Source organism: Rhamphochromis sp. 'chilingali' (assembly GCF_963969265.1).
Source record: "Rhamphochromis sp. 'chilingali' genome assembly, chromosome: 21".
Classification (NCBI taxonomy): Eukaryota; Metazoa; Chordata; class Actinopteri; order Cichliformes; family Cichlidae; genus Rhamphochromis; species Rhamphochromis sp. 'chilingali'.
The window spans coordinates 15,207,561-15,220,960 of NC_137949.1; the positions used below are offsets into that span (position 1 = coordinate 15,207,561).

Here is a 13,400-nt window from a genome sequence, read left to right on the forward strand (position 1 = left end):
CCTAAAAGTTCTTTCCTAAAAGGCCTTTTCACCAGCTACAGATGAAGATTGTTAGATTTGCTTTCTTTTCCCGTTTGACCTTTAAGAAGGAATGTTTCCCGAGAGATTGTGTATATGAATAGATTCTGGAAACTTGAGAAAATTCAAATTATATTCAAACTTGTGCTGCACAATTAAAGTTGTACTTCCTTAGATTTTTTTTCTTCTGGTTAATATTTTTAAAAGAAAGTGTTTGGGTTTTTGTATTTGGTTTATATTCTGAGTAAAAACCAAATTGTTCCAAGCAGGATATGAGATATTTATTTATTGTATTTCTGTGAATGGGGGACTGTGTATAAAAATAGCTGTAAATCCTAAGCAGTTAATGTAATAAGTCTGCACTTTGATCACATCTTAATTGTTTTATTTAAAGTCCAATGTTAGTGGATGCACATAGCCAAAATTTGAAAAATTACATTTGTTGTACATCTTGTTCAAATATCCATGGATCTGGCTGTACCTATTATCTAATATTTAATCATATTAAATTGAAATATGATTAAAACAGTACAGACACTGCAGTGATGGTAAATGTTTATTTACAGGTCCACAGTTTTATTAAAAGTCTTCAGTACCAGCATTTTTTTTAATATTCCAAACTGTAAAAAAAAAGACAGTCTTCAGAGCTTTTTGTTGAGACACAGCCAGTGTTGTGGTACTTCATAGGTGCTCCTGTCCTCTGTTTCATCATAAGGGATGTGCCATGAGTTTCCTCCTGAGGTTTGGACAATGGTGTCATAGCTGGGAATACTCTGGGAAAACACAAACGAAAACAGAGTTAATTTTGTGATGCTTCCTTCTTTGAGCCTTGACCCTCTCTTCTCATGGTCTCATTCTCCACCTGAAATCGGACCCTCCTGCCCGCTGTGACGTGCCCGTCCACCACCAGTTGGTGCCCTCTCTGCCACTTGAAGAAGAGCCGCTTGGTGGCTCCATCTGGCAAGCAGGCCTTGTGGTCCCTCATCAGGTCCCTGCTTACAAACCGACAGTGGTTCCCAGAGTGCAAAGTAGCGTACAACAGGAAGGGGTCATCCTCTGAACTGAAAAGCACAAAATGCAGAAAATAAGCAGAGCTCTACATCTGAATTCATAGTCTGTGTTATGGTTTCCTATATATGTCAGCCACCCAGATTGTGTTGCAGCACCCACAAACACATTTAAAGAGGATCTTTTGATTCTTGAATGATTTTTAATGACATTTTTTTTTCTTTTTTCTTTTTTTTTGCTTGTGTGCTGCCTTTTAAACAGGCAGGTATTACCATCAACTTAAACACATCACAAAACAAATAAATTTCTAAGGTGTTACATTTATCCATTTTCTGCTGCTTATTCGGGTCAAGAATAGTAACTCCCTCTCTTCAGCCACCTCCTCCAGCTATTTTGGAGGGACACCAAGGTGTTATCAACCCAGCCAACAGATTTAATCTCTCCAGAGGCTCCAGAGCCACAAGCTGTGGCTGTATAGACAGATTGCATTGTAGGTTTGCACAGTGCTTGTTGAGACAATGTCTTCAAGCCAAGACAGACATCACTTAAGCTTAAATGTAAAAACTCTGTTGGTCTGCATCTACTCACCATGCAGGAATGTCCCGCTTTGGCCTATTCCAGGACAAAGAAGGTCAGCAAGATAGTTTGAGAAGATGGTATTCAAGGAGCCATTTCTGCATCTGTGTGTGAATCAGTGAATCTTGCTACTAGCGAGCCTGAGACCAGCCGAAAGCAACAACTCTCAGTGCTAAATATGCAATGTTGCTCTAACATGACAAAGGAAAGCTAATGAAACATTTACAGTCCGTAAAGATGTTTTTTAAAACAATTTTCCATAATACAACAATTGTCTGTTTCCCCAGCAATGCCTTCCAGATCCTCCTGGGATCTTCCCAGGTCTGGATATCCTTCCAGTTGGATGTGCTGGAAAAAAAAACAAAACCCTCCAAAGCGAAGGCACGAGGGAGAAGCACCTCAACTGGTTCCTATTAACACAAAGGAGCAGCAGCACTACTCCAGGCTTCCCTCCGATCTCCAAGCCTGGCAGGCATTCTAGGGATAAAACTTCAGCTCTCTTCCTACCCTGACAGTCTGACACAATGCCCACATTTCTACTGACTCTACATCTGCCAGCCGACCTTATAATCCACCTTCGCATCATTGTGAATAAAGATCCCGAGACACCTCAACTCATTTGAGGCACAAACTCTCCCCCCCCAAACCAGAAGGAGCAATCGACCATTTTCATCCCGGCTGCTAACCACCCAGCGCATGCTGAAGGTAGCGCTCCAGTGAAACAAACAGATCATGCAACCGATTACTTTCATGAAGCAGTAAAAATAGTTACTGATTACCGTTTTACAGAGTAACTAGTAAACAGGAACATTCCCAGTACTGGTTTCCTGTCTATCCAATGGAACATATTTCATGCTGTTCTTTTTATATTATCGTTATCATTATTATTATCATAAGATGCTCACATATTGTCGGTAAAGAAACAGTGGGCCTTCTGCTGGATGAGGTTCATGTTGTTTCTGTCCCAGGATCTGGAGGGTCGCAGCATGTGTTTCCTTCCCAGCACCAGGACAGTCAGGCCCTGATGGTCGACGAGCTCTGACACCACCAGCAGCAGCTGAAACACACAAATATATGCCTTTCTTTATATTCACTTTCAAAACGAGAACATTAATAAATAAAAATAATTACTAAAATGATGGCTTGGATTTGGTCTGCAAGCAGCTGATCCCACATGAGGGCAATGAGCTTTGGGGGGGGGGTATGTGTTTCACATTAGGAAAAGCTGGAAGTTAGAAAAGACGTGTAGGTCCAGGAAGAGTCATTAAAGACATACAATATAAAAATTACATACATTTGGATGTACATACTCATACATTTTTACATATGTATAATTTATGTATTTATTTTCCTATGAGTGGGCCTACATAGGCTCATTGCCTCAATAAAAATGAAGTAAAATGTCTGTGTACTGCAGTAATGTTTACTTCTTTAAGCTCTACAAACAGACATCTAAAGAACTGGCAGCCACAGGACAAGATGCTTTGTTACTGGAAGCTTTATAGTTTCTATTTCTAGTCTGAGTAGCACTGACTAGTCATGGCTGAGCAAGCTTTAGATAACCAGACTAAAAAACAGGAACGCACTGGCTGAAATGCCAATTTAGGGTTTTATTTGCTCTTTTAAATATTTCGACACTCAGAGTCGTCTACTCCCAAGTTAATTATAGTTAACACAATTAACTTCAATTGAATAGTTTTCTGCCTACAAATGGAAAACTATGAAGCCACATTCTCTGATTTCACTGGAACATTTTTAAACTTTTATCTGCAACTCGCCTTGCACGTGCTTGTCTTACAATAGCAATAAAATGAGAACATGAAAAATGAAAACTGCATGACTCCTGGCCTTTTATTTGCATCTATATTGGCTGACACTGTATACAAAAAACCAGGACATAACTACAAATAAATTAACACATAATTAACACAAACATTAATGCTGGCAATGCTGTCGGGTACTTGAGCAGGTTACGCTGCGGTCTCTACAAAGATCAATCTCACAAGTCTAAATAAGCTGTTTCTTTGTAAATATTTGTTGATATTTGCAGTCGGGAAAGAGCAGCCAAAGCTGCAGGCTGCTCACAAATATTTAACGATGTTTCCAACATTTCCAGTGTTTCTTATCTCAGCTTCACTGTCAGCAATGTCTCTCAAAACTATGTGTGAAAAATGTTGTTTATAAAACAGTTTCTGATGTTCAAGCTGCAAATACACAATGCACTGTTTATCTATTTGCAGCCATTCAGCTTGTTTCATCTCAGTGAGCTGATGGCATGTAAGCAGTCATCCAGAACTCTGAATAGTGAATTCAGCAGGTAATTCATATTGAAGCAGTACGGCTGTCCTCCAGTTTCCTTTGAATAATATGCTTGATGTAAATTTCGATCTCTTTTGCATTTATTTTCATAAATTATTTAACTTTCCCACAAACTAGATGACTAGATAGGGAAATAGGCTCATCAGTCTGTACTTTCCTTTGTCTTGCAGCCACATATGTGAGAAAATTGGGGCAGAATAAGCCATCACACACTCACATCCTGACAGACACATGTAGGCAGGCTGACAAGTACTCTCATTACTGTTAAAATCAGGTACTGGGCAGTTTTACGTGCATCTCCCACATGCATGCTCTAAAAAAAAAAACTAAAAAAAAAAAACTACACACACACTGCAGGTTTACTCATTCTGTGACTGGCAGAAAAGCCCCTGAGTTGGACAGATATGCATGTAGGAAGAAACCACTAAAATCAAGACTGTGTAATTATGTGTGAGTGAGTGCGGATTTACACACAGGGTCTGCCCTGTGGGTAAATCTGCATCTCACACTTTTAATGCATGTACACCTGTGCATATTCTTACTGTCTCTGACTGCTTGCTTTTGTCCTTGTTGCTATTTGCAACATTAAGCCCATCTACAACCACATCAAAGGCTGGCTTCCTCTTCACAAACAACTTGAACCGCTGCAGCTCCTGAACAGACACACAAACAGAGAGGAAGAAGAATTATTATATGTAAAGAGAGCGATATGTAGGGAAATAACAGTCAGTGAGGAGTTTTTATAAAGAAAGTGATCCATGAAGGTACAACAGGTACGACACAAAAGGCATCTAACTTAATTGTTCACAAAAACTTACACAAAAGCAGCACTGAAAATCAGAGAAGTACAACAGCGAGTGTCTACAGCCATCTGTAAAACATGGTGGAGGCTCTATTGGGGTTTAGTGCTATTTCAGGCAGTGGTGTTAGGCATCTTTTCAAAACTGATGAAATTATGATGTAAAAAAGTACCCTGAGATTATAATCCACCATGCAGAATTATGTGTAAATTATCTGATTAGCATTAGCTTGAGTTCCCAGCATGACAATGATCCCAAGTGGGGAAAAGCACACCTGGAAAGGAAAAACACAATGAAACAGCAGTGTGGGATCATCTAAAAGCAGCCAACGTCGGTCCATTTGTACTTAAAGCTCATCCAAGAGTATTTAATTTCTAATATTTTATTAAGTTGAACTAATTAGCAGCTAACTGTGTCCTGCACCCATACAGTTTGTGGCAGGTTTGCAAGAATTAGCTGGTAACCTCTTCATCAAGCATGAGCAATTGTGGCTCCAAAACAACAACAACAACAACACAGGAGCCAAAAAGCGTCACAAACCAGTGGATGACATCGCAGTAGCTGCATCCATTGTTTATGTAAAGCCTATGTTATGTTCAGCAAAAAGCATAGTTGCCCTCTGTGCAATGTTTCCGATTGATAATTTGACCCGAGAGCACGGTTAATGTGCAGAAAACATCTGCAGAGGTTTCTAACAACATCATAGATGGTTAGTTTGCTACTGAGTCAAACAGCGTATCTGAGCTCCACCTGTGAGCTGATGGTTGGCTGATTTTCTCACCAACTGATCAAAGGCCTGCCAGTAATAAATCAAGCTGGACTTTCCTTCCCAGCAGGCAGATGGCAGAGTGCCAGCTAGTCCTCTGTGTTAACATAAAGTTTAATAGCATATTCAAATAACGCTTATCAATAATAGATAATCGTGTTTTGTTTTTACCTTTTAAGCTGCCTCAGACTAGTCAGACTAATATGTTAGCCCTTGGTGAGCCCTTATCTTTACTACACAGAAATCTAAGGACATCTGCAGCTGTTTTCATAACACCCAAAACATGCAGACCACAGGGGAGGTAAAAAGCTCCATCTATGCAGAATTTGTTCAATTTGCATTTCTTATAAATTTCACACCACATTTTATAATTTTTATGCACCACTCAGGTCAAAACTTGTAAAAACTCTGAGGCAGCTTTGTGCCATAACAGGAAAGCTGCTTTGAACCTGCATGGGAACCTGTCAGTGCTTTCAGTTTTCACCAACAGCAATATGGAAATAGGCTGCTGTGAATTCCCCTGGAGTGAATCGTGATTGCATCCACAGTATCATGAACGCACATTAAAATGAGTGTCTTTAATGTCACGATCTAGATTTTTTTTTAAACTGCCACATGCTCTTATTTATGCTCTTATTAATTTTGACTGCCTAAACACACCAGTCATACTCACTCATTCTGCAGCAATGTTTGATTAAGAAGAAAAGGAAGAAAGACAATAAACGAAAGCCGCAGACGAGCAAAGAATATGAGGAGAAGAAAAGAGAAAGACAAAGTCCAGCATAATTATCCAGGGACTTTCCAGAGCTGATATGTGAAACCAGCTCACTGTGCTGCTGTGGATTACACGACTACACACACACACACACACACACACACACACACACACACACACACACACTCATAAAAAATGCATAAGCTTATAGTATCACTTAAGTGCCACCTTTATTACACAAAGCACAGTAGGGTTCTGTAAACATTATCCATTCCCACTGAGCTGTGTCGTGTGCACATAATTAACTCTATCAATTTCAGCTCAAACACTATTTAAAAAAAACTTCCTGCCGAGTTTAGTTCATCTCACTTCTCAGTTATCTCACTTCTGACACTTGTCATCATTTCCCCCTTTACATTTTGATTGGAGTCTACATTTTATATCTGCTTATGCACCAAATAAATATTTAAGATTAAAAGAGCCGGTTTATGTTGACTGCGTTTTCAGCCAGCCACTGTGCTGCTGGACTGTGCAGCCACATTCTGCAAAGTCCAGCAGCACAGCTCTGCAGTAAAAGTCCAGACCGTAGAGCCATGAACCAACAAAAGCAACAAAGGAGGCATTGAATTGTTCAGTAGTTGAAATACTATATGAGTACTAATGATGATGTGCCCCTGCACGAAGCAAACGATCTGCTTTTTCATAAAACACAGCCTACACTGTGCTATTTCGCATTATGTTAAAGCGTACTATAGCCACAACACTTTATCAAACTTTTTGTCAAGTAGACAAAAATTTTGGACAAGTAGCCGCGCCAGAAAACAGATACAAAAACCGCATCCTCGTATATACGCTCATCTGCTAGTATTTTTTTTTTTTGTAGGTACAGCGGTTCAACTGCTTGTTAACACAAATATCTAACCTGACAATCATAAGATACTCATTGCTTTTGGGGATGTAGAAAGGGCCAAGAAATTCAAATCATCAGAATGAGGAAGAAAGGTATTTGTGTGGATGGGATTTTCCCACACAATCATCTCGAGAGTTTACAGAGAATGATCCGAAAAAGAGAAAATATCCAGTAAGCTGCAGCTCTCTGGATAAAAATGACTTTTTAATGCCAGGGGTCAGAGGTCAAAATGAGCAGACTGTTGATAGGAAACAGCGGGAACAAAAAAAAACAACATTCATGACAACCAAGGAATACAGAAGAGCTTCTCTGAATCCACAGCATGTCAAACCTTGAAGCAGAAGGGCTGCAGCAGCAGAAGATCACACCAGATGACACTTCTGTCAGCAGACAGCAGGAAGCTGAGGCTATAATTAACACAGGCTCACCAAAACTGGACAACAGAAGACTGGAAAAACATTCCCTGTTCCGATAAGTCTTGATTTCCAACGGTAGGATCAAAATAGGGCACGAACAACATGAAAGCATGGATCCATCCTGCCCTGTCAAAGGTTTAGGCCAGTGGTTGTAGTGTAATGATTTGGGGGATATTTTCTCAACACAATTTTGGCCCCTTAGTTCCATCTGAGCATTATTTAAACACCACAGCCTACTTGAGTATTAAAGCTGGATGTAAAGCTGACAAATCTGCATCCCCTGTGCAACCCTGTTGTGGAAAAAGGGAGAATTCAGGCAGTTCTAAATGCAAAAGGGGCACTAGAAAGGTGTAGTTACTTAGGTAGCCCCGTAGTACTAACCAAGTTAGTACTAGGTTAGTATTATCATGTTCCATTAATCACTAAAAAAACCCTGCTCTGCACCAGCTTATGTAATCAGAATAAGCTAATGTGGTGACCTCACCAGGTTAAAAGAGACCCACCTCTCACACTGAAAAGTCTGACTTTAGGCTCAGTACATGTCAAACTCATAACTGAGTGGTGGCCAGAAGCTTAAACACAAATGAGCAAACCAAAAATTGCTCCTACAGCGAGGCTCTGCATTAAAATCATGCTAATGTTAATATTGTTTTAAAATAAAAACAGGATTAGTGCATTCAGAGTTTATTCACAGCGACTCTCTCTGTGGATAAAGGGATGTGTTGTTGCATTCTCTGCTCTAATAGTCAATCTTTGACCTCTGCTATCTAAACATATATGAGTGCTATTTGAAAAGTAAACAGACACTTTGTTTTTTTCACTAGTTATCACCAAACAAAGACCGAAACAAACTGCCGCCTTTCTTCCCCTTTGTGCTGATGCCCTTCTTCTACCCCTTTTCCTTCCTTCACAAGTTGCTTAACTCTCCTCTGAAGCACTCTGTTTGCCCTTGAAATAAACTGCCTTAAATGGGGAATTAACAAAGCTCATTTAAACTGTCTGTCTGCTCAGCAGGAGGTAGCTGTGGGCTACGTTCACATGGCCGTCCGCATGCTGGAAATTCCCTTAATTGAACCAACTATAACTGAGCCAGATAAAGACACAAGAACATGTGCAAAGCGAGCCCTATTTTAATAATTTAAATATGTCATATTATTAACCACACATTGCCGGTGTTGCCCAGTTGTTGTTTTTTAAATAAACTTCATTTTATGTTTACTTTAATTGCATTATTAAAAAAGGAGTACATTCCAATCCAATGAAAAGCTTGTACCTTGGCTCTCGACACAGACGCTGCACATATGCATGCACAGCAAATAAGGCTCTTACAACACAGCCATAATTCAGCGTTTTAAGCTTGTTTGTAAGTGCACTGCTGTCTGTCTGCTGCTGTCTGTCTACATATTTGCAGTCACATAAAGAATCCAGCTGAACGCATGTAAATGATCTCATTTTCATTTCATGTTACTTGGAAAATTCACGAAGCAGAAAAAAAGCCAAACATTCCCCTTAAACAAATAAATTCATGGGAAACGGGATCATTTACTTTGTTGCCAAGAAACTCACGTACATACACAACATCAAGCTACAAGCACAAAGACAGCGAGGAAATGTCCATGCAGGCTACGTTCACAGGTAACAAAGTCCACCTATTTCCTCTGAAGCTCACAAATACACCCTTCATTTGTTTAGTTCATGTGAAAATTGAGTGGAAATTTTAAATAGTTAAATCACCTTGCTCTGAATTGGGTGGGTGTTTGCAAAAACCACAACCTCTGTTATTTTCCTGTTTCTTCAATTTAATCAATTAGCTAAAGTAAACTTAATTAGCTGTGTAAATATGTAAATCATCTTCGCAACTTCCACTGAAATAAAGAGGAAGACTGACCTTGTGGCCAACCCACATGACTTACTTTTGTACAGAAGGCCTTTGTCAGCCATCCAATTCATGGTCACCAGTGGGCTGGAGCCTATCCCAGCAGCCATATGGCTAGAGGCAGGGTACACAGTAATTGCCCATAGGTGTAAATGTGAATGTGTCTCTGTGCTAGCCCTGCAGCAGACTGGCGACACGTCTAGCATGTACCCTGCCTCTTGCCTTGCTTATCCAGCAAGACAAATCTCATTCTGCATGTATTCCATGAACATGAATTGGTAGTAAAAGAGTCTGCGTGCAAACTGGTCTGTTTCACTGCAAATAGTTCAGCTTCTGCACAATTTAAGCAAACAACATATAATATGTTAATTAGTGAACTTTAGAGGTGCTGGCTGGGTCTCAGTGAATATTAGCATTTTCTACTTTTCTACTAAAAAAAACTAGGAAAAGGAAGAAAAGAGTAGAAAAGAAAATATGAGCAAATGTAAAAGAAAAACAGAGTAAAGCGACCAAAAGGAAACAAAAACAGCAAAGCTGAGGTGGAGGAACGTAACAGGTCAAAGGAGACAAAGGGAAAAAAGGAAAGAAAGGAAACATTATTAAGAAAAAAAAATTTAGGTTTGTATTAAGTTTTTAAAACATACTTGTGTCTCTTTATGTTAAATTACGTGAATGCTTAATTCACGGGTTGAGATAATGGCATTAAAAATACTGGAGTGGTTAACCTATCTTTGCAGCCTTATTTACAGAGTCTACACAGACCTTTGTGGAATATGAAAGGAACAACCACAAACAAAACGAAATGCCTCTCTGATCACACCCCCTCCCCCCACATTAAATCACTCTAACTGGCAGCAGCACTACTCCCCCTAGTGGTGACGGGGTGTACAAAGAAAAATCTCATCTCCCTCTTACAGGATGTTTGAATGTTCTTTTTTCGGGCTGCTTCTTTATGTTTACAGCTGTTTGTTTGTCACTTAAATATAACAATAAATAATAATAAATTAAAGTTCAAGGTCCCTGTGTGTATGTGTGCGTTTTACCTCTGGAGTTGTCTTGGTGAAAACATCTTGTCCCTCAATGATGTCTGTCATCACTCTGTCTTTAAGCTGCTGGTACTCCTCAGCAGTCAGCTGGATGGACTCCAGCTCAGACCCACAACTCCTACATACTCCCCTGAACACATGCACACACATATATATGTTTAAATGACACACACTATCATAATGGAGGTACGTACATACATCAGAAGTGGTTTTTATTACTTTGGGGTGGCGGTCGTCCAGCTGCCTGTCCATTCCTGTCCTGTCAGGCTGATTTTGGGAAGGAGCACAAGGAGAATATACACTAGAGTGATTATGTTCACATGTTGAGGTTTGCCGTTAATACACGTCACATTGAAAATAAATGCAGGGGAGCAAAGCTTTAAAAAAAAAAAAAATCACATTTTAAGAAACAGGATTTGTTTTGCATGCATGTGCTTCCCTATCACGGTCCTACCTCTCAAACCAGCTTTTGATGCTGCTGGCTCTGCTCTGCTGAGGGTAGATCTGGTTGTTCCTCATGTGCAGCAGAATTCCCAGGTGCCTCTCCTGCTGTTCAGCCTGTGACATGGCACTCGTTCCCTCTTCTCCTTCCTTTTTCCCTGCCACTTTAAACAGAGTCTCCCATGTCTCCTGGTGAGGACTCAGTCCATTGTCAATTAGCTCATCATAAAGAGCCCAGGCAGTGCTTGTGTCACCGTGCTGCATTGCCGCTGCGATGACGTCGCCATAGTTGCGTGGTGATGGACTAAAAGTCTGTTAGTAAATAAAATCAGGTGATAATTATGGAGGAAAAGAAAGCTTCACCTGTGAGCTCGCTCACATTTGAAACAACCTGAAATATAGAAAACTACCTCACTAATATCACGAAATCAACCATCGTCATCTGCAGATGATAAATGACAACAACCTTTGAATCAAGGTGCTTTACGTTCTAAGGTAAAGACCCTACAATAACACAAAGAAAACAGAGAAAATCACAAAAGTATAGAACCCCCCCACGAGCAAGCTGGTTCAGGTTTGTTCAGGTTGAGAAAGTTTACGATTGAACATTTATAAGTTTATCAGAACTGAACAGAAGCATGGCTAATTGGTTTGTATAGACAAACAGGAAAAAAAGGAGTGAAAAAGTGTAAGAAATTAATTTTAAGCCTCAGAAAAACAACTTTTAGGTTAATATTTAGCTTAGCAAATGACAAACACACGTAATGAATTCTGGCCTAAACTAAAAGTGCATTTTTTTCCTCACTGAAATACTTTTCACAAGTTTAATTTTCTCCTAAAAAAAAACTGCTTACTTTCTTGAGCTCCTGCAGGATGTTGAGAGCCTCCCTCCACCTCGCCGTCCGGCTGAAGGCTTTGATAAAAAGACTGGAAGCTCCTGTGTCCAGAGAGGGGAAACTTCCCCGCATGATGTCATAGACGTCAAACACCTCAGCGTCATGGCCGCTGCTCACACACAGCGTCAGGTATCGCAGTAGCAGCTCGTAGGACAGTGTGCCAGTCTCCGTGGCTACAAAAGTCAGCAGGGACCTGAAGAGGAGGATTTTAAATGAAAGTAACATGGAGCTTTTTCAGTCCTTTAATGCTCTCACTGCAGCATTCTGGATTAAATGAAGGATTTTCAGGAAGCTTTTAGAACAGCGACTGATCTAAAATGCCTTTAAGGTTCCTCACAGCTCCACTGGAAGTCATCCAGAGTCAGTATCTGTTTAATCACCGTAGGGCAAATTAAATCTTTCATTTAACTCTTACTTGGCAACATCCAGCTCGCCCCCAGAGGTGAAGAGAGCTTTCATCATTTGGATTTCAAAGCGAGGTGGATTTCCCTGAGACTCCTTCAGCTTCTTCCACTCATTGGAAGGGAGCGGTCGCTCAGGAGGCTGCAGCCTTCCTGTAAAACATCCAAATAGTCATCCAAACACATCATGAGCTGTTAAATATCTGAAGAGAGGTGGTGATGCATGCTCACCTGCTCCCCTATCTGACCTACGTTCAGGCTCCTCTTCATCCTTATACTCACAGACCAGAGGCGCCCTCCTCCTCAGTATATCCGCCGTCCTCTTTGCCGTTCCAGCAGCAAACACAGATTTATGGATCCTCTGCCGGGGAGCAGACCTCTTATCTCCTCCTCCATTCACTGTACCATCCTCTTCACCGCTTCTGATGGTGCTGTTTCTAACCCCACCCTGCCCTTTAGTTTGTCCACTGCTGCTTCTGTGTGTCCGTCTGACACCCAGGGTGAGGCTGGGCTCTCTGCTGCACACAGAGAGAACCCAGGGAGGCTGTAATGTGGAGAAAGCTGGACGTCCATGTTGGAAAAAGAGCTGCGAGGACTTTAGAGATGTTCTGACTTTCAGTATGAAGGTAGAGCCCATGTTTGGATGATTATAGCGAATGATTTATGAGCACAGCAGCTGTAATCCCACTTTAAATTTAAACTGTTTTATTTCTCATACACAAACTAAGCACACAGCTGACACATGACGTGAATTACATGAGCCTGCAGGTGACACCAGAAGCTCACCTTCCTGTTTCTACGCGTCCTTCAAAGGCTCTCTCGCGCTCTCGTTTCGTCCATAAATCTGAATAACTACAAATACAGCGCCTGAGGAACTCATTCAGCTCATATCCCTCTACAAAACACACCAGCAAAAAGGCATGGATGGAGTCGCACACCTGACGTCATCAACATTAGACAACGTCGTTTGTGAGGTATCAGGTTTTTCAAAATAAAAAAGGAAATGTCATCACCCATTGATCATGAGAATAATTTGTTATATATTTTATAGTTAAATATTTATTTAACTTTTACATTTATTTTATTTACATGTAGCTTTTGTATCATATTATGTCCAGATAATTTTCAAGAACATAGGCGATGTGCAGAGCTGGAGTAAATGCAGAGTGATAGAGTTAATAGTGATAATGAGCCATACTGTGGAGATATGAG

General features: G+C 40.4%; 1 protein-coding gene across 1 annotated transcript; it reads right to left on the reverse strand.

Moving 5' to 3' along the window:
- Positions 1–404: 404 nt before the first annotated feature.
- On the reverse strand, positions 405–13,129 carry prorp (protein only RNase P catalytic subunit). The gene is made up of 10 exons (XM_080871718.1): positions 12,420–13,129; positions 12,203–12,341; positions 11,746–11,980; positions 10,905–11,203; positions 10,670–10,717; positions 10,448–10,580; positions 4,464–4,574; positions 2,508–2,659; positions 881–1,079; positions 405–791 (listed from the first exon to the last, which is right to left on the reverse strand). Exons 1-10 carry the CDS (start codon positions 12,823–12,825, stop codon positions 660–662), a joined length of 1,854 nt encoding a protein of 617 aa, XP_080727844.1. The 5' UTR covers positions 12,826–13,129; the 3' UTR covers positions 405–659.
- Between the last annotated feature and the right edge of the window lie 271 nt (positions 13,130–13,400).

Coding starts and splice junctions, on each gene's coding strand:
- prorp (XM_080871718.1), bottom strand. CDS start 12,825: ATGGGCTCTACCTTCATACTGAAAGTCAGAACATCTCTAAAGTCCTCG. Junction 4,575..10,447: donor TCACCAAGACAACTCCAGAG/GTAAAACGCACA, acceptor GTGTCTGTTCAG/GAGCTGCAGCGGTTCAAGTT. Junction 792..880: donor GCAGGAGGGTCCGATTTCAG/GTGGAGAATGAG, acceptor GTGTTTTCCCAG/AGTATTCCCAGCTATGACAC.